Source organism: Homalodisca vitripennis, chromosome 2, assembly GCF_021130785.1.
Source record: "Homalodisca vitripennis isolate AUS2020 chromosome 2, UT_GWSS_2.1, whole genome shotgun sequence".
Classification (NCBI taxonomy): Eukaryota; Metazoa; Arthropoda; class Insecta; order Hemiptera; family Cicadellidae; genus Homalodisca; species Homalodisca vitripennis.
Window position 1 is genome coordinate 80,392,183 of NC_060208.1, and position 23,993 is coordinate 80,416,175.

General features: G+C 32.9%; 1 protein-coding gene across 2 annotated transcripts in view; it reads left to right on the forward strand.

Annotated features, from left to right (window-relative positions):
• LOC124354243 (alanine aminotransferase 2-like) overlaps positions 1-13,310 on the forward strand; it is a 34,812-nt gene extending 21,502 nt beyond the window's left edge. For both annotated transcript variants that reach the window (XM_046804554.1, XM_046804555.1), the window contains exons 3-13: positions 461-544; positions 2,188-2,296; positions 3,147-3,277; positions 3,677-3,790; positions 5,466-5,595; positions 6,244-6,323; positions 6,414-6,531; positions 8,192-8,313; positions 9,837-10,022; positions 10,964-11,112; positions 13,186-13,310. In XM_046804554.1, coding sequence (XP_046660510.1) covers positions 461-544; positions 2,188-2,296; positions 3,147-3,277; positions 3,677-3,790; positions 5,466-5,595; positions 6,244-6,323; positions 6,414-6,531; positions 8,192-8,313; positions 9,837-10,022; positions 10,964-11,112; positions 13,186-13,300 — 1,338 coding nt within the window. In that variant the 3' untranslated portion in view covers positions 13,301-13,310. The remainder of the gene's footprint in view (positions 1-460; positions 545-2,187; positions 2,297-3,146; positions 3,278-3,676; positions 3,791-5,465; positions 5,596-6,243; positions 6,324-6,413; positions 6,532-8,191; positions 8,314-9,836; positions 10,023-10,963; positions 11,113-13,185) is intronic.
• Positions 13,311-23,993: the final 10,683 nt, after the last annotated feature.

Genomic DNA, 23,993 nt, shown 5'->3' on the forward strand with positions numbered 1-23,993 from the left:
TACACTCGTACAATTAACTGTATAAATAAAAAAATTTAATTTAAATGTAGGCCTATTGCTTGTATATACGATTTTTAATTATGTACAGCACCATGATACATTTAGTCTATGTGGTACTTTCAGAATTTAAGTTGGATTGGAATTAGATAAAACTACTTCTACCTTACTCAGACAGTTTCTAATGAATCTTTATTATATACACTAACACATTAATAGTAGAAATACACGATATCGTGGGGTTTCATTGTTTATAAACAAATTTATGTCATTAACACGTTTCTACCAATAATGCACCGGCTTAAAACTCTCTGGTAAGACCGGTGTTTAATATGGCTTATACGCGGATCTCATGAGAAGGTAAGGTAGGCCACGAAGGTGATTTAATTATGTACGATTTAAATTAATAAGTACAATAGCTTTTACTGGGTATCTAAAATGTTGTATATTTGATCAATTTCAGGGAATTAAGAAACCATTTGAAGACCTGATTGAAGCCGACACAGGGGACATAGCTGATCAGAAGCTTATCACTTTTGTCCGACAGGTGAGTTGAATTTGTTAGGTTAGGTTACTTTCGTGTAGTATAAATATTCTACACAGAAGTCTGTATTTAGTAAGTTCCCGTGGTTCTTTACTGAATTTATTATAACATACTGAATTTATTATAACATTACCTTGATTGTTGAGCGCCTCAGTAGCTGATATTGGGTTATTTACCATGCATAACTACAGCAACAAAATTGATAGCAAACGTGTTTTAAACTTGAAGCTTAAGCGAGATTCGAGTTAAGCACGTTCTTTGTTATATACTTGGATCCAATTCAGTCTCGTAAAGCACGGACGTACCGCCTGTCGTACATCGAGTACAGCAGACACTAGCCATATCTTGTTTACAAACAAATTCGAATTTGCAAAACTTTTATAAATAAGTTATAAAACTTATTTGAGACAACAATTTTTTGTTTCAACAACAATTTGGAACCAAAAACATATTTGATACATATTACACGTGATTGTTACAGCAACGTAACAGAAAATAAAAATAATTTGAGGTCCGGTGTTCTTCAAGGTCTCTCATTTGGCCCCTTTTTATTTTTGATTATGTTTGATATTGACTTATTGTAAAAGACCGGACAGTTTGAAAATTGTGACATAATTCCTTCTTTTTAAGAAACCTTAAAAAACACACTAGTAAGCCGTACAAATTGAAGTGTATTGCCGTATATTGAAATGTTTAATAATATTAGTCTTAGCTATTAGAGCTCTAAATTACTATGGCATATGAATGAAGAATATTAATCACACTCAGCATCGTGCGAATATCTCGAGTCTTGGATCAATAGGTCTATTAATTTTTAAAAATCAATCAATAACAGTAATTTCATTAAAAAATAAAATATTACTGACACACACTTCGTGTGGAGATTGCCTCTCTCAAAAATAATTGTTTTGATTTTTTACTTTATTTAAAGCGAGATGAATGAGTTATCGTCCACTCACATGCCTATTATTTAATCTCTGAAATGCATATATAAGTATAAGAGTATGATTCTTCTTCTGATATGGTCTTGTATAAAAGACCTGGGAAGAGTCTTGTAAAAACAATGAAACTGATTCACTTGAAGTGACAAAAACAAGGACAAATTCGCTAAAAGTATTAATTTACAAACCTTCGGTAAAATGAATCTCGGGACTCAAAACCTAAACCATATGTTTAAGCATGCATGAAAGCTAACAAATAATCTTAAGTTGTTTGTAAAATCTTATTTGAAACTTATTGCCTAGGAATAGATAAAACACTATAACATATTACAGTACTGTATAGCACAGATCACGATGCGTACACAACAAAAAGGAAGACATAGAAAACAAGATGAAAAACGAATTCATATTGTTTAGTTGTAAAATATAGAGACACTATACATTTTACCAGCTTGTTCTTATTGGAAACCAAACGCTTAATTTACGAACAAACTGTCCAATAAATGAGAAAAGTTTATTTTTGTGAGACCTTTCGTGTTTAATGAACACATAGTCAGACCCACATAACTGAACTTAGTTATGTGTTCATTGAACACGAACGGCATCACAAAAATAAAAATTTCTCATTTATTGGAGCGTTTGTTCATAAATTAAGCATAGGAACAGTATGTTTAATATAAGAAAGTAAACTCAATGGCTTTTCAGGTGACTGCCGCAGCTTGTCTTCCTGAGCTTCTGGATGATACAACATTTCCTGATGATGTAAAATCAAGAGTTCAAAACTTACTTCAACATTTTCAAGGAAACAGCATTGGTGAGCAATCTAAGTACCTCATAATGTCCATTTATAAAAATAGAGATAGAGAATAGAGTGTTTATAGGCTAATTGAATACGCATTCAAAATCCCAGCAAGGATTCTATTCAACCAACAAGCTCTTAGTACAAACATGTTTACGGCATGTTTTTGCATAACCACTGTTTTTTCTAGGAACTAGAGTATTGAGACTTAGAAGATCAAGCAAAAAATCCTCCTACTCTGAAGAAAGAAAGGAGTTTCTTCACTTCTAGTGAAGATGAGACTGAACAAAAGAGAAATTCAAACCGGAGGAAGGACAAGGCTGGAGAACTTGTAATCTCCAATCAAGCTACTAGAGGCCTTTAGCTTCCAAAGGCTCCGAAGGCGCCAGAAGGTAGCAATTGGTCCACGATGATGGCCTCATCTGTTGCCAATTTTTCAAGAGAGGTGTAACAGGTAGTCTTTCATTTCCTCTCCCGTTCCTATTTCTGGAATAGCGCAGTAAGCAATTCATGGTGAGTTTTCTCATGATAGGTTCCCTTCCAATTAACCATTACCAAAGAAAATCACTAAAGCACTGAAAGGTCGAGAAGGACTCCGAAATAAAAGCTCACATTTGAATTAGTTACTGAATCTATGAATATGAGTTAAAGATGCTCAATAGTTGTAGTGGATTATTTCACGTTTCAAATTGAAAAACATAAAATATACCAATAGTTTAAAGCTTTTTCATACCTTGTTGGAGTATTCCTTCGTAGATGTACATATATGTTTAAAACAATGTTTACTAAAGTTAATGATTTTAACTGGATTCCATATGACTTATTTGTTTCCAAAGGTCAAATTAAGTGTTCTTGGGTATTGCAGGTTCTCTGACAGATAGTTCAGGGTTGAAAATGGTGCGAAGACACATCGCAGAGTTTATACGCCAGAGAGACAACAACCCTTCTCGTTGGGACGATATCATCATAGTACCTGGAATATCAGCAGCAGTCAAGGTATGCTTTAGTATGAAATTCATCAATTTTTTAATTATATGTTTATATACTTTTATGATTATAATTTTTAGTTTTCCCGGAGACTAAAATAAATTCTTCATTGCATAGATTTAATGCCATTCTGTATATTTTGGTATCTAACGTAGAACTTAAAAAGAACTCCAGAGATTTCATTCTGGCAGTATGTAAATACTAAATTCCTATCACGAACGAATGAAGATCCTTGATGGTTTGTGACAACTGGATTCTTAGGGCTGGCTCAAATTAAAGAGCATCATTATTAAATTTGTTGGATGAACTTATTTGTTAATTTAGTTCCAATAAAGTATACTAGTTATAATTTAGTATATATGTTGTTGTAACAAGGTTATGTTCTAGTAGTGTCTTATTATATTTCAGATTTTGTCCAATTTGATGAATTTTTCTTCAAATGGGCTACCACCTGGTGTATTGCTTCCTGTTCCTCAGTTTCCTCTTTTAACTAGAGCTCTCACGGAGTTTGGTGTTAAAAAGGTAAGTACCAGGATCTTATCAAGTACATTAAATACACATGATAATAAGAGTGAGTTACCAATGTTGTAACTATTTTTACTTCACTTAGCGTAAGAAGATAAGGAAACCCCCTAATTGCACTTTGTCTTACAAGGGTATTTGCACTGCTTCCAATGTGATAGGATATTCAGAATCGGTGAGGTTGAGATCACGACCTCCTCTTGTCGAAATTACATGTTGCATTGACAATGAAGAAAGAAATCGGACTATGTTTTAGTCCTATCATCTTGGAAGACGCGAGGCAAGATTTGTTTCAACCTCTTCCAGTGAATCCGGACAGGGGATGGCACTCAGCATGATTAAGTTTATAAAACCCCTTAACTCTAAAGGAGTCCTCCAAACTAAAATAGACCAATAGATCGACCATTTTATCCTAATATCTCAACATTTTCTGTCAGTGAAGTGCCGCTCCTGGACATGCGTTAAGTTGCCCAGATGGAAGTGACATCGGTTTTGCTGCAGCCAGTGAAGATTCAACTGGAAGATATAAACCTGTGGAAGTGGTACCTTCTGGAGAATATTATATTTTGAAACTATATCCAAGGCACCCTTTAAGTTCTCAAACAGAATGCTCGCCTAGCCGATGCCTCCACCAGTTGTGCCATTGAAACAATTGTACCGCCTTTTATAACCACTTTTCCTTCACAATATTCTTGTACAACTAATATTTCGAAGATGGAACCAACATCAAAGTCTTCCGGTCCACACTGTTTCGAAATATGTTAACACAATTAACTTGAAATATTTTGGTGGGCTCACTGGGGAGAGGCATTTTCATTCAACATATGTTAAACCTAAACTGCCAATAATAAGCAGTTGTCTGTATAGGCGAGTTGAAGGGGCAAAATCATAACTCGTCGGTTGGTAATCACGCTTCAGTAATCACGCTTCAGTAATCACGATAAAACTGCGCCCCTTTCAACTGACCTATACAGACGAATGCTTATTATTTGCAGTGTCAGTTAAATATTTGTTGGCCAAAGATGGTTCTCCACAGCGAGGATGAAATATTTCAAGAAGTCACTTGAGTGAGCTGCAAGTTTGCTTAGTTTTGACCGTACGGGTAGGCCTTACGAGTAATATGTAGGACTGTGTAATATATTTTTTGAACAACTAGTAACTAATAAAACCTGTATTATTTAGGGTGTCCCACAAGTAACCCGACACACTTCTCAGAGTTGGTTTCCTCTCACCGAAATAATGAAATAAGTTCATATAAACATATGTCCGGAAACGCTTTGTTAGCAAACTATGGCTAGCGAAAGATTTCGCCCGATTTTCTGGAAAGGACGGAAATAAAGCGAACTGATGTTCTTGTCGCGTAAAGATAGTTGTTAAATTTTTTCATATGTATGGATTCAATTAAACATTAATTTTTTAAACTTTTTTGTGTACAACAGTTTTTCATGTAAAAGAGTCAGAAATAACATTAAATTCTTACTAATCTTGTTTAAATAGTCATAAATACTGTTTATTTTGGTAAAAATTCCTATACCTGTACTATAGAAAAGTGTTGTGGGGCCAGAAATATAATATAATATTTAACTAACATGTTTATTGCTGTCTTCACAATAATATCATCATACTTCATAGTCATGCAAAATATAAATGAATTATTTGCTACTAACATTTGCAGTTGGACTACTTCTTGGATGAGGAAACTGGTTGGTCTGTCGTTGTTGATGAGTTACAGCAAGTTTTACTGGAAGGCAAAACTCACTGTCAGCCGAGGGCAATAGTGGTGATAAACCCCGGTAACCCTACAGGTACTGTGTGACATCTTCTAGCAAAGTATTTACAACTATAGAGTATATAATTCGTACACAGAAAAGGCATAATGATATCCAGCTCTATACACATCTAATACAGAACTCCAGTGACATCTAGTCAGTTACTGTTCAAAGGAATAACACTTGATAAAATAAAGATAAGATAAGATAAGACGGAGTCCAACCAACTCGGCTGCGGAAATTTGGTAGTACTTAGACAGGTTAGGTTTTTATTTCGCTAATTATTTCTGTCTAGTAAGTAATACAAAAATATCTGAAATAATAGTATATGGATCCGTTTAGTTATATGACATTTAAGTTATAGGACACAGAGAGCTCTAAGAGGAAGAAGTAGGTCATAAAGTTACAAATTTTATTTTATTTTACTGTGAGTTAAAAATTTATATTATATTAACAGAGTGTTTGTTCAAATTAATTTGTCAGCTTTATAAAACAAGTTACTGAAGATAAAACAATTCTGTTACTAGCTCATGACTGAAAAAAACAAAATATACCAAAGTAAAATATTAAGATTTAATTTTTCAAAACAATCAGCTAACGCTTTTTATCTGAAGGTGCTAAATCAGTCAAATGAATACGAATTATTTATATTTTTATTACAATTAATTGATTCATTTGTTGTAGGGCAATTATTATCAAGGAAAAACATGGAAGATATTATTAAATTTGCAGAAAGAGAAAAACTATTGATAATTGCATTTGAGGTAAGAAAAAGTTTATTGATCATATACATTAAATAACTTTAATTTATTTTTTATTTTTGAAATACTCAGATTAATTAAATTAATTTGCAGGTTTACCAGGACAATGTTTATGAAGACAATATATTTCAATCTTTTAAGAAAGTTCTATATGAGATGGAAGCTCCTTACAAAAACACAGAACTTGTATCTCTCATGTCCTGTTTCAGAGGTATCATTTTAACCTATTTAACAATAATTATCTTAGAAATAATTTGTAAAAAATCAAACATGACAGTAAATATATCTAAGCCTCAAATACAGAGTGTTAAATGCATAGTGCAGAGTGTAAGTTAATATGTAAGTCAATCTGCTTATTTAGAGCAGCATTGAAAGAGTTTGCCTCAGGTATCTATAATAGAGGTGTTATTCATCCTTCTGTCATATACACGATTACAAAGAATTATCAGATATTCAAATTAAATTTTCTTTACGAATGACAAAAACTCTACCATTTATGAAAAATGAGAATTCCTGATGCACACATGATGTACTCAAAAATCCACCAAACGTTCAGCGCAAATGACGTACAGTCAAAGACATTCAATTCTAATTCATTATGTTTTCGGCTAAGAAACTGAAGAACAATTCAAATAACCAGGGTATTTAATGTATTTAATGAAAAGGAACGTTTGATTTTTGTTGGTAACTAGAAGTGTGGGCCTCAACTTAAAAAAGGTACATGGCAGTCTTGACAAAAAACACATATGCCTTGTGGTTTAAATGTTACAAAACGAGCTGTGCTGGTGTTGGCTATCTATGTTGACTAAGAATATAAACTTAGATGCGTGGTACCCCACCAACCTCTTTTTGAATCGGATACTGCTATTATCAAGTAGTTTTAGAAAAATTGTAATACCTCTAACAGTAAATTCTAATTAATTGTTTAAGATTTCAAACAGTATTGTTTAGAAGCTGAAGTTAACTAAAAAACGAATCTTTCTCTTTATAGTCAATATTAAACCAGACACTTCGAGATAAAATTCAAATGCACAAATAACTGTTTCGGGTTGACATGCACCTGATATGGCATGACTCCTTAAAAGTAAAAACTAGATATTCCTGCATACAAATTATTTATAAGTAAGTGGCTTCACCGATTCAGTACAGCAAGCATCGGCTCCCCCCCCATTCAAGTGATTCCATGTCATTGAATCAGCCAGTCGTATTAAAAATAAATTCTATAACCCTTTAATAATTTCAAAAATTACAAAACTTCTATTTTTTTACTTATAATAATATTTATCCTTTTATAAATTTTGAGTTCCAATGTTCACGACTAGAGCCTACGCACAGGCCCTAGTCTTCCCAAATATAATGTCTTCAAAATTATATCACTCTTCTTTTTTAAAATTTTAGTGGAATTAAATATAATTATTACAAGGTTTATATAATAAGAAATAACTATGTATAAGTACCGTATTGTTGCGCTCTGATACGTGGTTTCAGACATTGTATGTATGTGCATACGTTTGTTGCAATAAGTGTATAGGTATATTTGTATATGTGTTTTACTATACTATTTTTGGGAAAATAAACCATTTTCATTTCATACCAAACAGTCGGTTCGAATTAAGAAGAATAACTATAGCAGTAAACATCTCACTAAAAGACTAGCAAACATAATTAATCGAGGAATTATGTTTAACTGCATTGAAGTAGTGTTGCCTTTATTACTACGTAAACATATGATTACACGATTTTGTGCCTGTTTCGTTGTGTACTTACATCTAGGATTGGGTTGTGGAAGGGCAATACTATAAAATAGCTTAACTACATTTATCATCCACCAAAACCCATTGTTCTCTAACCTGAGCTGCAACTTTATACAGGTTATGCGGAGGAGGTAGGTCTCAGAGGAGGTTACATGGAGCTTTATAACATCGGCCCAGCTGTCAAAGATTTTTTGAAGAAAAATATCATGATATCTGACTCACCTCCAGCGTGTGCACAGGTAGCGATTCACCTGTTTGCGTTATTGTATTATTTATCTTAGATGCAGATATCTTAGAAAATTCAAATTTAGCACACAAATGCCTCGTGACTTAAATAGAAATAAACACTTACACAACATCCATCGGCGATGAAAATGTGGAAACCTAAAGGATGAAAAACCTATATTTAGTTTTAAACTTGAAAAAATATTCTGCAAATATGAAATTTGACACACATGTTTCTCATGCTCTCAACAGAAAACACAAGACTTTTAATGCAGATCAAATGCAGATAGAGGTTAAAATGGGTTTGAAAACTCCAGAAGAAATATATATCATTTTTCGATTTCTCAGTGCCCTAAACAGATGAGATTAACACACCTGTCTTATGCTCTTAACATACACAGATTGAACAGGACTTTTCGGACATTGGCCATCAGTGATTCAGAAAATTGGAAACAATAGGAAATGTCCTGAAAAAATCCTGTTTCATGAAGATCAACTTTATAGGGTTTAAATGGGGTAGCAATCACCAGAAGAACAATATTTTATTTTTTAATTTTCGCTAATCACGTTCAAAGCCCTGGAAAAGTGCCCGTAACTAGTTATAGATAAATAATCTTGTATTTTTGATCCAAACAGTTGCTAATACCAAACAGAATTTTGGGGTTTCAAACCATCTCAGGCAAAATAAAGTTTCTAGTTCCATAAAACTCATTTGAACACGAAATAGAATTATTGACGTCGTAGCTACATTAGACGCAACGCTGCAGCAATGTAATCGCGTTGTCCTAGTTAAGTTTCTACAGAGGTTAAAATATTTTGTCAGGGAGTTTAGACTGCTGCCAAATAAGAGTGTTCAATAAAGTAATTTAAAATGCCACTAGTAGTGCACTAATATCCTAATACCACCAGGATGATTTACATTTTAGAACTTTAATAATTAACAAGTTACAGAAAGGGGGTTACAGGTTCTGACCTCTGAAAATAGCAATAAAAATGGTTTAATCATTACAAACAAATATACTTTTCAAAGCATAAAGGGAACAAAATAACTGGAGAAATAGATCTCTCTCACTGCTATTTTAAATAGGCCGACAAATGTCTGAGAACTCTCCGGTACTTTAAACAAAAAAGTTATTTGAGCAATGGATACTTTATTCGGTCACTAAAACAGTCATATTGTTGGAGAAATTTTCTATTGACAGAGATTTTTATAGTAAATTGAAAATATTAATACATTTTTATTTTTTACAAATAACCTATAGTTAGTGAACTGAGAATAGTTGGGGTTTTACTGGACATAGAACTTATCCAACAAATATATCATATAAAGATGTAACTTAAAATGAACGATTTCTTATAACATTGTATAATCTAAATGACAGATGTATAAGACATCAATAATTTGCTGTATTTATTGGGATTTTGTAATTTTTTTAATTATATTAGTAGTAAAGATATTTTGAGTGCATTTCGAATTTGATAAAATAAATGTACAAGAAAGATTCATAATGATTTTATCGGTAATGTTTTTTGTTAGATAGCACTGGACTGTATCACCAACCCTCCCAAGCTTGGAGAGCCATCCTACCCTCTCTTCGCCAGTGAAAGAGCCGCATTACTGACATCCGTAGCAGAACGAGCAAAACTCATCAATAGGGGAATTAACCGCATCCCTGGCCTGTCCTGTCAGCCTGTCCAGGGATCGTTTTTCGCCTTCATCAAGGTTGTTACTTCTTGGAAGTTAGACATAAACACTGTGTTGAATAGTGACGAATTTTAAAACATTTAAATTATACTAGGTAAGAGTAAGCTAATATATTTCATACGCATTATTTATGGGTTATTCCAGTTTCTTCACCCTCAGCTTCCATCCTTATAAAAGAGTAATGATCAAATTATTAGATCTTAACTCTTCACATCTTACAATTCCCTTTAGGCTTTAATAGTTTTAAGGGATTTTGCACAGTTCAAGGGTTTTTCACGTTATCAATTAATGGAGATAACGTTGATGGTTTGGGGTGTAAATCTTTTAGTTTTTATAGAGATTGAGTAGGGTAAAATCCTACGTTTACTTTTTAAGAGTACTAATCATCACGTTTTCGCGTTACCATCCTTATTCTGAATGATAAGATCTTAAAACTATATATGAGGGCAAGTAAAAAAAAGAAACAGCATATAGGAGTCGTTGTGTGGTAAATGTTGGGACTTGAATCTCTATCCAACTCCGATTGGTTAATCAAACCAAGTGTTCTTGGTTCAGGCACGACCATCATTTCGACCTTGTAAACCAAATTGAGAGAATATATCTCTCAATAAATCATATTTGAGAGATATATATTCTGGCAGTAAATTATAATTTGTTGTTGAAGATCTCAAACGACTGATTAGAAGCTGTAGTTGATCCGATCGAATCGTGTTTTTTATGACAAATATCTAGTAAGAAACATAAAGATAAGATTGAACAGCACGTTTACACACATTGGCCATCGTTCAGTGATAACACCATATACTAATGATTTTGGTATCACTAATGTGTGGAAATCCTGGGTAAACATTTTCCGGATGTATAATGTCCGGAAAAAACCCTGTTAGTTTAACAATCCTTCCATATTCAAAAACCAACTTCAAACAAAGAATAATATTGAAACATGTCAACTGTTTCAGGTTGACATACCAGAGAAAGCTGTCGAACAAGCCAACTCTCTCAACCTAAGTCCTTCAACCTTCTACGGTCTGGAAATGCTGGAGAAATCTGGAGTTGTGGTGGTTCCTGGAGATGGGTTTGGTCAAAAACCTGGCACTCATCATTTCAGGTCGATTATTTTCTGCTCATTATTGTGGAAATAAAATTTGATTTAGTTATCTATAATATTATATAAAAATCTAATGATATCTCTTTATGTGTACTCGTATGTTACTCAAACTCATAAAAACTACTAGACGGATTCTCTGGTTAACATATAAACCTATTCCTATTTAGAAAACCCCTCCAAGCATATCTAGAAAACCCCTCCATTTTTCCCACTCGTTTCTAAAGTTGCGAAAAATCCCACCTCGGTTACTAAAGCTGCATTACAGCAAGCAAACAATATTATTAATTAAAAGAGCCAGTTAAATGTAATCAACTGTTCTGTGTAAACATTGCTTTTATGACAGCACAACCTTATGTTTAATTAATTTAACCACTATTTTCAATCTTTTTACATTTATAGTCTTGAAAGCATAGAGTAACAACAAGCTTGATAGTAAGAACCTTTCTGCATCCTTAGTTGTTGAGAACCGAGTAAGAAAATATACACATACGAAAAATAAAAGTGTTTTAAAAATATATTTGTATGTAATGCAAGATATAAAAGATAAAGTTAGTATCTAATGTTTACTATAAATTTAAAGACTGTTATAAAACCCAATTTTGTCGTCTTTTGACAGAAGTAGGCTTCTCAGACTCCCTCCTTTCCTGACTCTCTGGGCTCTCCTCTGGAGTGGGATCTTATTGTCCAGGGCAAAAAAGCAAACTCAATTATGAGACCAGAAATATCCGAGTCTGCAGGAAATTACAATGGCTATAAATATATACTTTTTTACATATTTGATAAGGCAAACTCAACATTGGCGTCGGGATTATAATTCACTCGAAGAAGTGATAATCGAAATTGGGTGGAAAGCCACGGTTAACTGCTAGTAAGATTGGTTTATATATACAATAAGTTTTTTTTTATTTTTTTATCATGTTTCTTATCGGCAAACAATAAATTAGCAATTTGCACAATTAATTGATAATATATTTAGGTTAACAATTTTGAAAACACTTTTAAATATTACTTTAGCTTCAACAATGCACTATGCTGTGTCAAATATGAATATCCAATGCAATTTCTTTTAATTTTAAAAGTTTTTTGGTGCAGGAGACTAAAATTGAATATCTGAAATGTTCTGTTTTAAAGATTGCAAGCTAGCCATAAACTAAGAATAGTTGTATAAAGATATAGCGTTAGATGGATGTAAATTGTAGAGGGCTGCACAATAATCCAAAAACATTACTACAAAAAAAATTAAAGCGTCGCTTCAAAACTCTCAATAGTTAATTCCATTCTTGAATACATAGCATCATTTACGATCTCAATCAGTTGAATCGGTGATTCACGACGGGAAATTCGACTGTCTCTTTCAACTATATTGATATAGAGACCATGGCTGCTCTTCATTACTATAAATCTGTACCATCATTTCTATGTCAGAAACTTAAATATTGTGAAACATGATTAAGATACTCGTAAGACACTACTAGAGTACTATTTAGTTTAGCATTGGATGAAACATTTCCCTGTAGACCTTAGAGTGTACTTGAAACTCAATAGTTCCAGCTATAAAGTGAAGCACGTGGAAAAGAGAAAGACTACCCTCTGTGGAAAGAGGAGCCTCAGATAACTCGTATTGTAAATATTAAAGTTAGTAGCCCTAGCGTCGGACCTCAGAACTAACAGAAATAATCCTCGGAACTCAGCACATCTTGTCCATATGAACGATTACGCTTTCTTCTTTCACGAATACAATCAAAGCTGTTACACAATTAAAGGTCAAACACAGCACTAGCGAATTGACAGGCCCTCAGAAATACATACATGTCCTTGCTTATACAGTCCTTTTACACTTCTGAATTATACCAATGGATCATAAACTTAAAAAATTCTATAATTTTTTCTGACATTATCTTCTCAAATATCATAGTTTTGTAAAAAAGTAATCCCAAATATTTCCAGGCTTAAATGGCAACGTATAGAAAATTTGATGGAACTGAAATAAAATTTAGGGTTCTTGTGGCCACCTGCCCCTATAACATCTGTCATAAAAATTAAAAACGAACCTAATGCACTGTTCATTTGCAGGATGACGATTCTACTGCCAGAGGAGAGGCTTAAAGAAGCGTTACTCAGGATCCAAAAATTCCACATCGAATTTGTAAACCAGTATTGTGACGATAATACAGAAATTGATCAGTAACATATGAATATTATGTGTAATAATTTCCCTTAGAATGAATCACATTTAACTAGCTGTCCACACAATGAAAAATATAAGGGATAAATTTAGAATTTTCAAAAATTTCCAAGTAAATAATAATTGAAAGAAAATAAATGTGCACACTAAAATATACCCATTAATAAGTCACAATTTTCTTACCTGTGCATTTGTTAAAGCAGGATAGAGAAATCAATTTGGCTTTCGTACATACATTAAAAAACCTAATTCCAAAGTATCTGCTTAAAGTTAGTGCGGGAGAGGAGAACAATGTTTTGTACCTAAGATTGTATTTTTATTTCTAAATTTGAGTGAAAAAATGCACTGTTAAATGACAATGGAATTTAGCCATTGTTAATAAATTTACTTAACTACAATGTAAGTGTAGTTAAGTGTAGTCAATATAAGTGTATATAGAAATCTTCACAAACATACTGTAACAATTCTTATTTTACGAATACGTAACCAGTACGAGAGTACAATACACTATATTTTGTTGGAATGAGGACTTAATTTGTATAATATTTTGTTTAATTTGTAAATTTCCAACAGAAATTGAATTAAAAATTTGTTAAATGTCAAATTATATATATATATATATATATATATATATATATATATATATATATATATATATATATATAGAGAGAGAGAGAGAGAGAGAGAGAGAGAGAGAGAGAGAATTCTCTAAGATAAAAAGATCTTTAGTCTTAGATCTTAAGTACACACATATATATATATATATATATATATATATATATATATATATATATATATAATAGCTCTAAGAGAAACATATGTACCAAGTTTAAATTCTCTAAGATCTTTTTATCTGGAGTTACCGCAAAGACAAGTACAGTCAAGAACGACATGAATTAAAAAAGTACTTGTTGGGAGCCGGCTGTAGTAAGTACATAAATAGGCTGAAAGTACCCACTGTCAAGATTTTTATATGGTTAGGAAACGTTACTTTAGGATTTATATTTATGGTTCTTACAGTTGTTTTTTTAACGTGTACGTTTTGTATATCTATTATCTAAGAAAAATACCGTTTGAAATGTTTAACCCTTTTCCTACCCTTCCATGCGCTTTCCATACCCCCAAAAAATTCTTTTTGGTGGTAAAACTAGCGTGGTCAACGATAATTTTTTTCTTTGGAGAATTTTCTCCATCAATAAAAAACAAGTAGTGTGCTTATACAATACAAATTGACTGTCGACACCTAAACTAATATAATAGGTTAACCTTCTCAGCCCGGTCTTTCGTGTCAAATGCCTTGTTCTTGGGTATACTTTGTCAAAGTTTAAATACAATCGTCTGAATTATATACAGACATACGGTATTGGGAGAATGTTGTATGTGGTTTAAAACTACTTGTTTCGAATATTCTAATCCACTTGTTATATTTTCAGGGACCTTTATTACAAAATTAATGTAATGAAGTATATTCAAATTTATTTTATTCGAAGAATTTAAAGTATTAGCCAATTTTCAAGAACATATATAAGTTTATTCTGAAAGTTTGAACTTAATACCTTGAATAAAACAGTATTTTGGTTAGGAATGGGTCGATTCCGGTTTAAAATAGTTTGAAGTCTTTATTTCTTCAAGTCTTTATTTTCTAAAAACCAACCCATATTTTTTTGGAAACGTGGCAGGTGAAATATCCTTATGTATCAAATTTAAAAGTATCATACTACTACATAGTAATTCTAAAAATCATAAATCATTCACAAATTGCCTTCCAGTCTTCTTTGTGTGGTGTTAACGCTACACTTGCTACGTCACAGTCATTAGGAAAACCCTCTTGACCCAACATATTTGCAACGTTTTCTTAGGTTTGTTCTTCATATAAAGTAAAATTTATTTTGCAGAACACTATTTGCAAATTTTGAAATATTGAAAATAATTAGAAAAACAGGAAAATGGTGAAATACCCTTAAACTTGTGACAGGCCTAACAGTTTCGTGCGCTTTTACACAGACTTGTCTGTTGTATTTATAACTTTTGCGAGAGGTCATTATATTGTTGTTTATACACATTTTTATAAATTATTCTTTTAATAGAAAAATCAAAAACATTTCAGAAACAATCTCAGTTTATTTTTTCAATTATGTAATGGAATAGATTGCCCTTAATATCGTAGTACAACCATCAAAGTGTCCTCTTTTAAACCAAATACAAATAATTGGGCAAAAAGTGATTCATAACCTTTATAATGAAATAGAAATGTACAGGAAAAAACAAATTTTCATTTTATTTGTCTGTCATCGAACTCCGTTCACAGAAGGTTCTAAGTAAAGGTAGAATCTAATTTCGTATATGGCTCCCTTTCAATTTTAAACTATGATGGTTATTATGTAAATATTTAATATTTTATTCAGTGTACAGTCTCAGTTTGCTGATTACACCGATCTATGTGGTGACTGTGTTGTCTGAGTGTGACTATCTCTACGAGTTAAACTAGGAACAATTGCTGAATTAGAGTAGATACATACTTGTATAATTACTTTTATTGAATATTTCAATTAATTATATACACACAGGTAACATGTTTATTGGAGTTTTAATTTGAATTGATGGATTAATATGTAACAAAATCAAACACGACACTTCATCTAGATTCTAATTTCATGTTAAATAAGAGAGTTAAAAAAATCCTTCGAAACTTATGTTATTTTATTTTTGCAGATCATAAATGGTTATGACAGAATATTTAGGCTAAATATTTCGATGCTTTGCATTTGAAAAATATAATGAATTGTTTTCTATAGTTATTAATACAAAGATTTGTTTGATTCCTAGAAATATTTAAAGGTAAAGGTTATCTCGTGGTTAATTATAAAATAAGACACATTTTCTATTAACCACACATTTATTGCTGAAGATTTTTATATATTTCAGTTAAACAACAATATAACATAGTTAAGATTAAATAGTTTGACAAGGAGTGACCAATTGATTGACATAATTGTATGTTTGTTTCTATACCAACATAAATATACATTTGTATTTCTGTATTTTACTATAAGAGACCATTACTACATAACATTTTGTTATTGGCGCCCCTACGATATGAACCTAAAATAAATAAATTTTGTTTTGTTATGCAAGCTTTCAAATGATGATAACATGCATGGCTATAATTTCCCAAAGATTCTACCACAGTATAATTAATTTCTTTTAAAATATAAAAAAATCCCACAACGCAAAGTATTTAAATAGTAAAGGAGGTTTCCACCAAATGAAAACTAAATAACTTTCACTTTTAAAGTTCCTTTCTATCTCTAACCATTACAAAGCGGTGGCAAATAAACTACATTTTTGGTCGAATTTTACATTGTATTTTTTCCAAGTAGTTGGGCAATTAAGAGCACAGACAATCAAATAAAATATTTAAAAAGCTGTATTTAATACGTTACTAAATATCACTTCAACCATGCGCTCAAGGTCATTATTACTACATTCTTACAAGTGTTGCAGTGTGTTCCTGGATTACGCCAGAGGATTGAGCTTTGGATGTAGTGTAACGCTACGCATTTCGAGCGTCATATTGTGTACGGGGATTCCCTACCAAAAATAAGCAATTTTGACAATACAGTTGAAGATTTATTTTATATCTTTATCTTGCTCTGTTGTTCATAAAGAATCAGGATAACACATCATATGGCATAAATCTCAATTTATAACTGTGAACGATTATTTTAAGCGGAGCATACACCTACTTTTGTATACAGTTATGATGACTTTGTGATCAATTACTACAAATATGGCCTTTTATGTTGCTTGATAGTGGTTTACTAGGCCTACATAGATCTTTATTATACAAATATACCATTCACTGACTACAAGTGCCTGTAGGATGTGTTTCTTGTTAGTGGGTTACTAGGCTTACATATGTCTTCAATACAAATACTCGTATACCATTCACTGACTACAAGTGCCTGTATGATGCGTTTTCTGTTAGTGGTTTACTACGCCTACATAGATCTTTCATTATACAATCTTTATTACTACAAATATACCATTCACTGACTACAAATGCCTGTAGGATGCGTTTTCTTGTTAGTGGGTTTACTAGGCCTACATAGATCTTTATTATACAAATATACCATTCACTGACTACAAATGCCTGTAGGATGTGTTTCTTGTTAGTGGGTTACTAGGCTTACATGTCTTTCAATGATACCATTGACTGACTACAAGTGCCTGTATGATGCGTTTTCTGTTAGTGGTTTACTACGCCTACATAGATCTTTATTATACAATCTTTATTATACAAATATACCATTCACTGACTACAAGTGCCTGTAGGATGTGTTTCTTGTTAGTGGGTTACTAGGCCTACATATTTCTTCATTATACAAATATACCATTCACTGACTACAAGTGCCTGTAGGACGTGTTTTCTGTTAGTGATTTACTAGGCCTACATATTTCTTTATTATACAAATATACCATTCACTGACTACAAGTGCCTGTAGGATGTGTTTTCTGTTAGTGATTTACTAGGCCTACATATTTCTTCATTATACAAATATACCATTCACTGACTACAAGTGCCTGTAGGATGTGTTTTCTGTTAGTGATTTACTAGGCCTACATATTTCTTCATTATACAAATATACCATTCACTGACTACAAGTGCCTGTAGGATGTGTTTTCTGTTAGTGATTTACTAGGCCTACATATTTCTTCATTATACAAATATACCATTCACTGACTACAAGTGCCTGTAGGATGTGTTTTCTGTTATTGATTTACTAGGCCTACATATTTCTTCATTATACAAATATACCATTCACTGACTACAAGTGCCTGTAGGATATGTTTTCTGTTAGTGATTTACTAGACCTACATATTTCTTTATTATACTAATATACCATTCACTAACTACAAGTGTCTGTAGGATAGGTGTTATTTTTCTCTATAGCTACTAAATAACTAGTGTAAACTTCAAAAGCTGATTCCCTTAACTTTTGGATTTGGATATTTTAAACACAAAAGTTCTTGTAACTTTTTTTTATATTATAGCTTCAGCAATGAAAATTATACCACACATTATTTATAACATATTAACAATTTTATTCATTCATATTCCAAATAAAAACAAGTAAGTAAATAAGTTAATGGTGGTATTGTACGTTGAATACACGTTTACAAAAAATAAAATAAACATTGTTTTTAGAAAGAAATTTAAAACATTTTAAAATATTTGTTAGCTTTTAAAATTATTTAAGAAATAAAATTGAGCATGCACAAAAGTTATTACTTTACATGTCTTTTAAATGTGATACTAAACACTAAAATTTATTTAGCACATTTACGACGAAAGCTAATTTTCGGAAGTTTTTACATGCAGTCGGATTTTTGAATAATAATAATAATCAAAAAGCGTAGTATATTTTTACGTCTGACGTCTAAGTATATCGAGGAAAAATATGGACTCAACAATTTTACGAAAACAAACTATTTCTACACTTTTACAATATTATGATGCAAATACATCAACAAAAATCGAAATAATAATAAAACCAACAAACTTATTGAGTGACTAAATATAGATTTCTGTTACTTTTTGTCATTCGTAATTAAATTAATGAGAGAATGGGCATACGTCTTACAATTATTCTTACTTGTAGCTCTTTTCATAAGTTAGTACATCTTAAAACATCTCAATAATTTAAACATTAATAATGCGATGAAGCATACGATAATTAATTTCTTAAGTGCTCGATGAAAATGCTGATATCAAGCTACGCGAAGTTAGGTCGACGTTTACCGCAAAAGAAATAACATGCATAACTGATGGTATTTCTCAATGTATTTTATATAGTATAAACTAGAAAAACGGCACAATTAGTTTATCCAAATTCCGCATTTATTTTTCCGATTTAAAACTCATCTTTTGAAATAATTGTTTGACTTGACAAGATTATTAGGGCTTATCAGAGGACAAAAATAATACGCTTTTTGTTCATGTGCCTTTTTTATATAAAGTAAACGTGCAAGTTGTATGTATAATTTTTATTTGTGATAAATTTGACTTTATTTTGTATATTTTAGATTTTTATTTGAATGTGTGTAATAAAGTGCTGTGCTAGTAATGTGAAAAAGTATGTACAAAACATTTCCCCAAAAATCAGTTAATAACTTTTCAATTTGTAACGGTAAGTGGTTGTAATTATTATTTTATTATTATGTAGCTTAAAACGTGTAGCACTAAAAGTCAATGTAATCAGCACTTTGAAGGTTAATAATATTAGTGCATTAATCTATTTGTGATATATTTCTAACACAAACAAATATTTATTTAGGCACACTCTGAGGTTCATTTTGTTCCGTGGTACATCACTTGCACTAACTATCCAATCTTACCCTTTTCTTTCAATACCAGCAAGAAGTTTACGTATGAATAAAAGGCGCTCATGACCTGTTAATAAAAAAAATCACGATTAGCATGAAAATAATTATTATGTAAATGCCATTTTATTTACTTCGATTCATCAAAACGAAGGGCGATTAATATTTGATTAAAGTATAAGTAGAAGATAATGTGTACTCAAATTAAGTGATAAATTCTGTATAATGAAGTTGAAATATCTTTCTTTATGCTGCCTCGCTAGAAACTGAAATTACCATGAAACTGAAAGGCATGATACACTTGCACATAGCAAGTGTGCTAACCAAAACATTACTATTTCTAAAAGTACTAATATCTCAAAAATGAATAAAGTTATGTAAAAACGGATTTGAGCATAATAACCAGAACAAAATACATTATAATTTATTTTATGCAACCTTGCAACACTACACCATTTTGATATTTAAAAATGACTTAATTACAATATGGTGTCAAAATATGACCAAAGTTAAAATTTTTTAACACTCATTATCCAATAGGAAGAAAGGTATACATCTGAAAAACACCAAGTAAATAGCATATAAATAATATACACATTGGCTTTAGAATATATATTGAAAGAATTATTTTAAATTACAATTCTAACAGCAATTGAAATAAGTTATTGATACTTGCAGCATATAAAAACATCAATGGAAAATATGTCACTTGTTCAAAGAAAGGTCTAAGGATTGAATAGATATCGCCTGATGAGGACAAGTGGGCACGATACTCCCACCGATTACCGTTCATGGTCCTAAGATTAGTCTTACCAACAATAATCGTATAACAAGAATGTATACTTACACAAGAAAAGGTCTCAAAGTTAAGAGGATAGATTCCACCAGCTGTCAAGTGTAGAGGTCGAGAGGCCACAGTGATCATGATCATCAAACTGGTCTTGAAGCGATGTGTCTGGTTGTACCAACTGTAATCTTACAACATGTGAGTGTATACTTACACAAGAAAAGGTCTCAAGGTTGAGAGGATAGATTCCACCAGCTGTTAAGTGTAGAGGTCGAGAAGCCACAGTCATCATGATCATCAAACTGGTCTTGAAGCGATGTGTCTGGTTGTACCAACTGTAATCTTACAACATGTGAGTGTATACTTACACAAGAAAAGGTCTCAAGGTTGAGAGGATAGATTCCACCAGCTGTCAAGTGTAGAGGTCGAGAGGCCACAGTTATCATGATCATCAAACTGGTCTTGAAGCGCTGTGTCTGTTTGTACCAACTGTAATCTTATAACGTGTGAATGTATACTTACACAAGAAAAGGTCTCAAGGTTGAGAGGATAGATTCCACCAGCTGTCAAGTGTAGAGGTCGAGAGGCAACAGTTATCATGATCATCAAACTGGTCTTGAAGCGCTGTGTCTGTTTGTACCAACTGTAATCTTATAACGTGTGAATGTATACTTACACAAGAAAAGGTCTCAAGGTTGAGAGGATAGATTCCACCAGCTGTCAAGTGTAGAGGTCGAGAGGCAACAGTTATCATGATCATCAAACTGGTCTTGAAGCGCTGTGTCTGTCTGTTTGTACCAACTGTAATCTTATAACGTGTGAATGTATACTTACACAAGAAAAGATCTCAAGGTTGAGAGGATAGATTCCACCAGCTGTCAAGTGTAGAGGTCGAGATGCAACAGTTATCATGATCATCAAACTGGTCTTGAAGCGCTGTGTCTGGTTGTACCAACTGTAATATTACAACATGTGAATTCATACTTACACAAGAAAAGGTCTCAAAGTTGAGAGGATAGGTTCCACCTCAAGGTGTCAAGTGTAGAGGTCGAGAGGCAACAGTTATCATGATCATCAAACTGGTCTTGAAGCGCTGTGTCTGTTTGTACCAACTGTAATCTTATAACGTTGTGAATGTATACTTACACAAGAAAAGGTCTCAAGGTTGAGAGGATAGATTCCACCAGCTGTCAAGTGTAGAGGTCGAGAGGCAACAGTTATCATGATCATCAAACTGGTCTTGAAGCGCTGTGTCTGTTTGTACCAACTGTAATCTTATAACGTGTGAATGTATACTTACACAAGAAAAGGTCTCAAGGTTGTGAGCATAGATTCCACCAGCTGTTAAGTGTAGAGGTCGAGAGGCAACAGTTATCATGATCATCAAACTGGTCTTGAAGCGCTGTGTCTGTTTGTACCAACTGTAATCTTATAACGTGTGAATGTATACTTACACAAGAAAAGGTCTCAAGGTTGAGAGGATAGATTCCACCAGCTGTCAAGTGTAGAGGTCGAGAGGCAACAGTTATCATGATCATCAAACTGGTCTTGAAGCGCTGTGTCTGTTTGTACCAACTGTAATCTTATAACGTGTGAATGTATACTTACACAAGAAAAGATCTCAAGGTTGAGAGGATAGATTCCACCAGCTGTCAAGTGTAGAGGTCGAGATGCAACAGTTATCATGATCATCAAACTGGTCTTGAAGCGCTGTGTCTGGTTGTACCAACTGTAATATTACAACATGTGAATTCATACTTACACAAGAAAAGGTCTCAAAGTTGAGAGGATAGGTTCCACCTCAAGGTGTCAAGTGTAGAGGTCGAGAGGCAACAGTTATCATGATCAACAAACTGGTCTTGAAGCGCTGTGTCTGTTTGTACCAACTGTAATATTACAACATGTGAATTCATACTTACACAAGAAAAGATCTCAAGGTTGAGAGGATAGATTCCACCAGCTGTCAAGTGTAGAGGTCGAGAGGCCACAGTGATCATGATCATCAAACTGGTCTTGAAGCGATGTGTCTGGTTGTACCAACTGTAATCTTACAACATGTGAATGTATACTTACACAAGAAAAGGTCTCAAGGTTGAGAGGATAGATTCCACCAGCTGTCAAGTGTAGAGGTCGAGAGGCCACAGTTATCATGATCATCAAACTGGTCTTGAAGCGATGTGTCTGGTTGTACCAACTGTAATCTTACAACATGTGAATGTATACTTACACAAGAAAAGGTCTCAAGGTTGTGAGCATAGATTCCACCAGCTGTTAAGTGTCGAGAGGCAACAGTTATCATGATCATCAAACTGGTCTTGAAGCGCTGTGTCTGTTTGTACCAACTGTAATCTTATAACGTGTGAATGTATACTTACACAAGAAAAGATCTCAAGGTTGAGAGGATAGATTCCACCAGCTGTCAAGTGTAGAGGTCGAGATGCAACAGTTATCATGATCATCAAACTGGTCTTGAAGCGCTGTGTCTGGTTGTACCAACTGTAATATTACAACATGTGAATTCATACTTACACAAGAAAAGGTCTCAAAGTTGAGAGGATAGGTTCCACCTCAAGGTGTCAAGTGTAGAGGTCGAGAGGCAACAGTTATCATGATCAACAAACTGGTCTTGAAGCGCTGTGTCTGTTTGTACCAACTGTAATATTACAACATGTGAATTCATACTTACACAAGAAAAGATCTCAAGGTTGAGAGGATAGATTCCACCAGCTGTCAAGTGTAGAGGTCGAGATGCAACAGTTATCATGATCATCAAACTGGTCTTGAAGCGCTGTGTCTTTTTGTACCAACCGTAATATTACAACATGTGAATTCATACTTACACAAGAAAAGGTCTCAAAGTTGAGAGGATAGGTTCCACCTCAAGGTGTCAAGTGTAGAGGTCGAGAGGCAACAGTTATCATGATCAACAAACTGGTCTTGAAGCGCTGTGTCTGTTTGTACCAACTGTAATATTACAACATGTGAATTCATACTTACACAAGAAAAGGTCTCAAGGTTGAGAGGATAGATTCCACCAGCTGTTAAGTGTAGAGGTCGAGAAGCCACCGTCATCATGATCATCAAACTGGTCTTGAAGCGCTGTGTCTGGTTGTACCAACTGTAGTCATATAGGGCTCGCCGGAGATTGTCAGACTATACAGATGTATTTATTTAATGTTATAAATAAAATTGAATCGCTTAATGGGGTTATAAGCGCTAATGTCGGGAATTGTTGAACTAATTTTGTTAATTTCTAGTTTTCTTTTGTGATGATTGAGCAGAATGTCATCAAAGTGTATAAATATTTTTGTTAACATATGTGTTAATTAAAAGATTTAAGTACACAGTGCTTGAACAGTATTGGAATGCTGATTAAAGAGACAAAGATATCATATAACCTTTTTCAGATTACCCCAATGAAAAATCAAAAATTTTAATGTGTTGCAATTAATGTTAATATTTGTTTCTGAAAATAACATTACAACATTCTTATAAAACCCACCTTTACGTACAAAGCTGTGAATG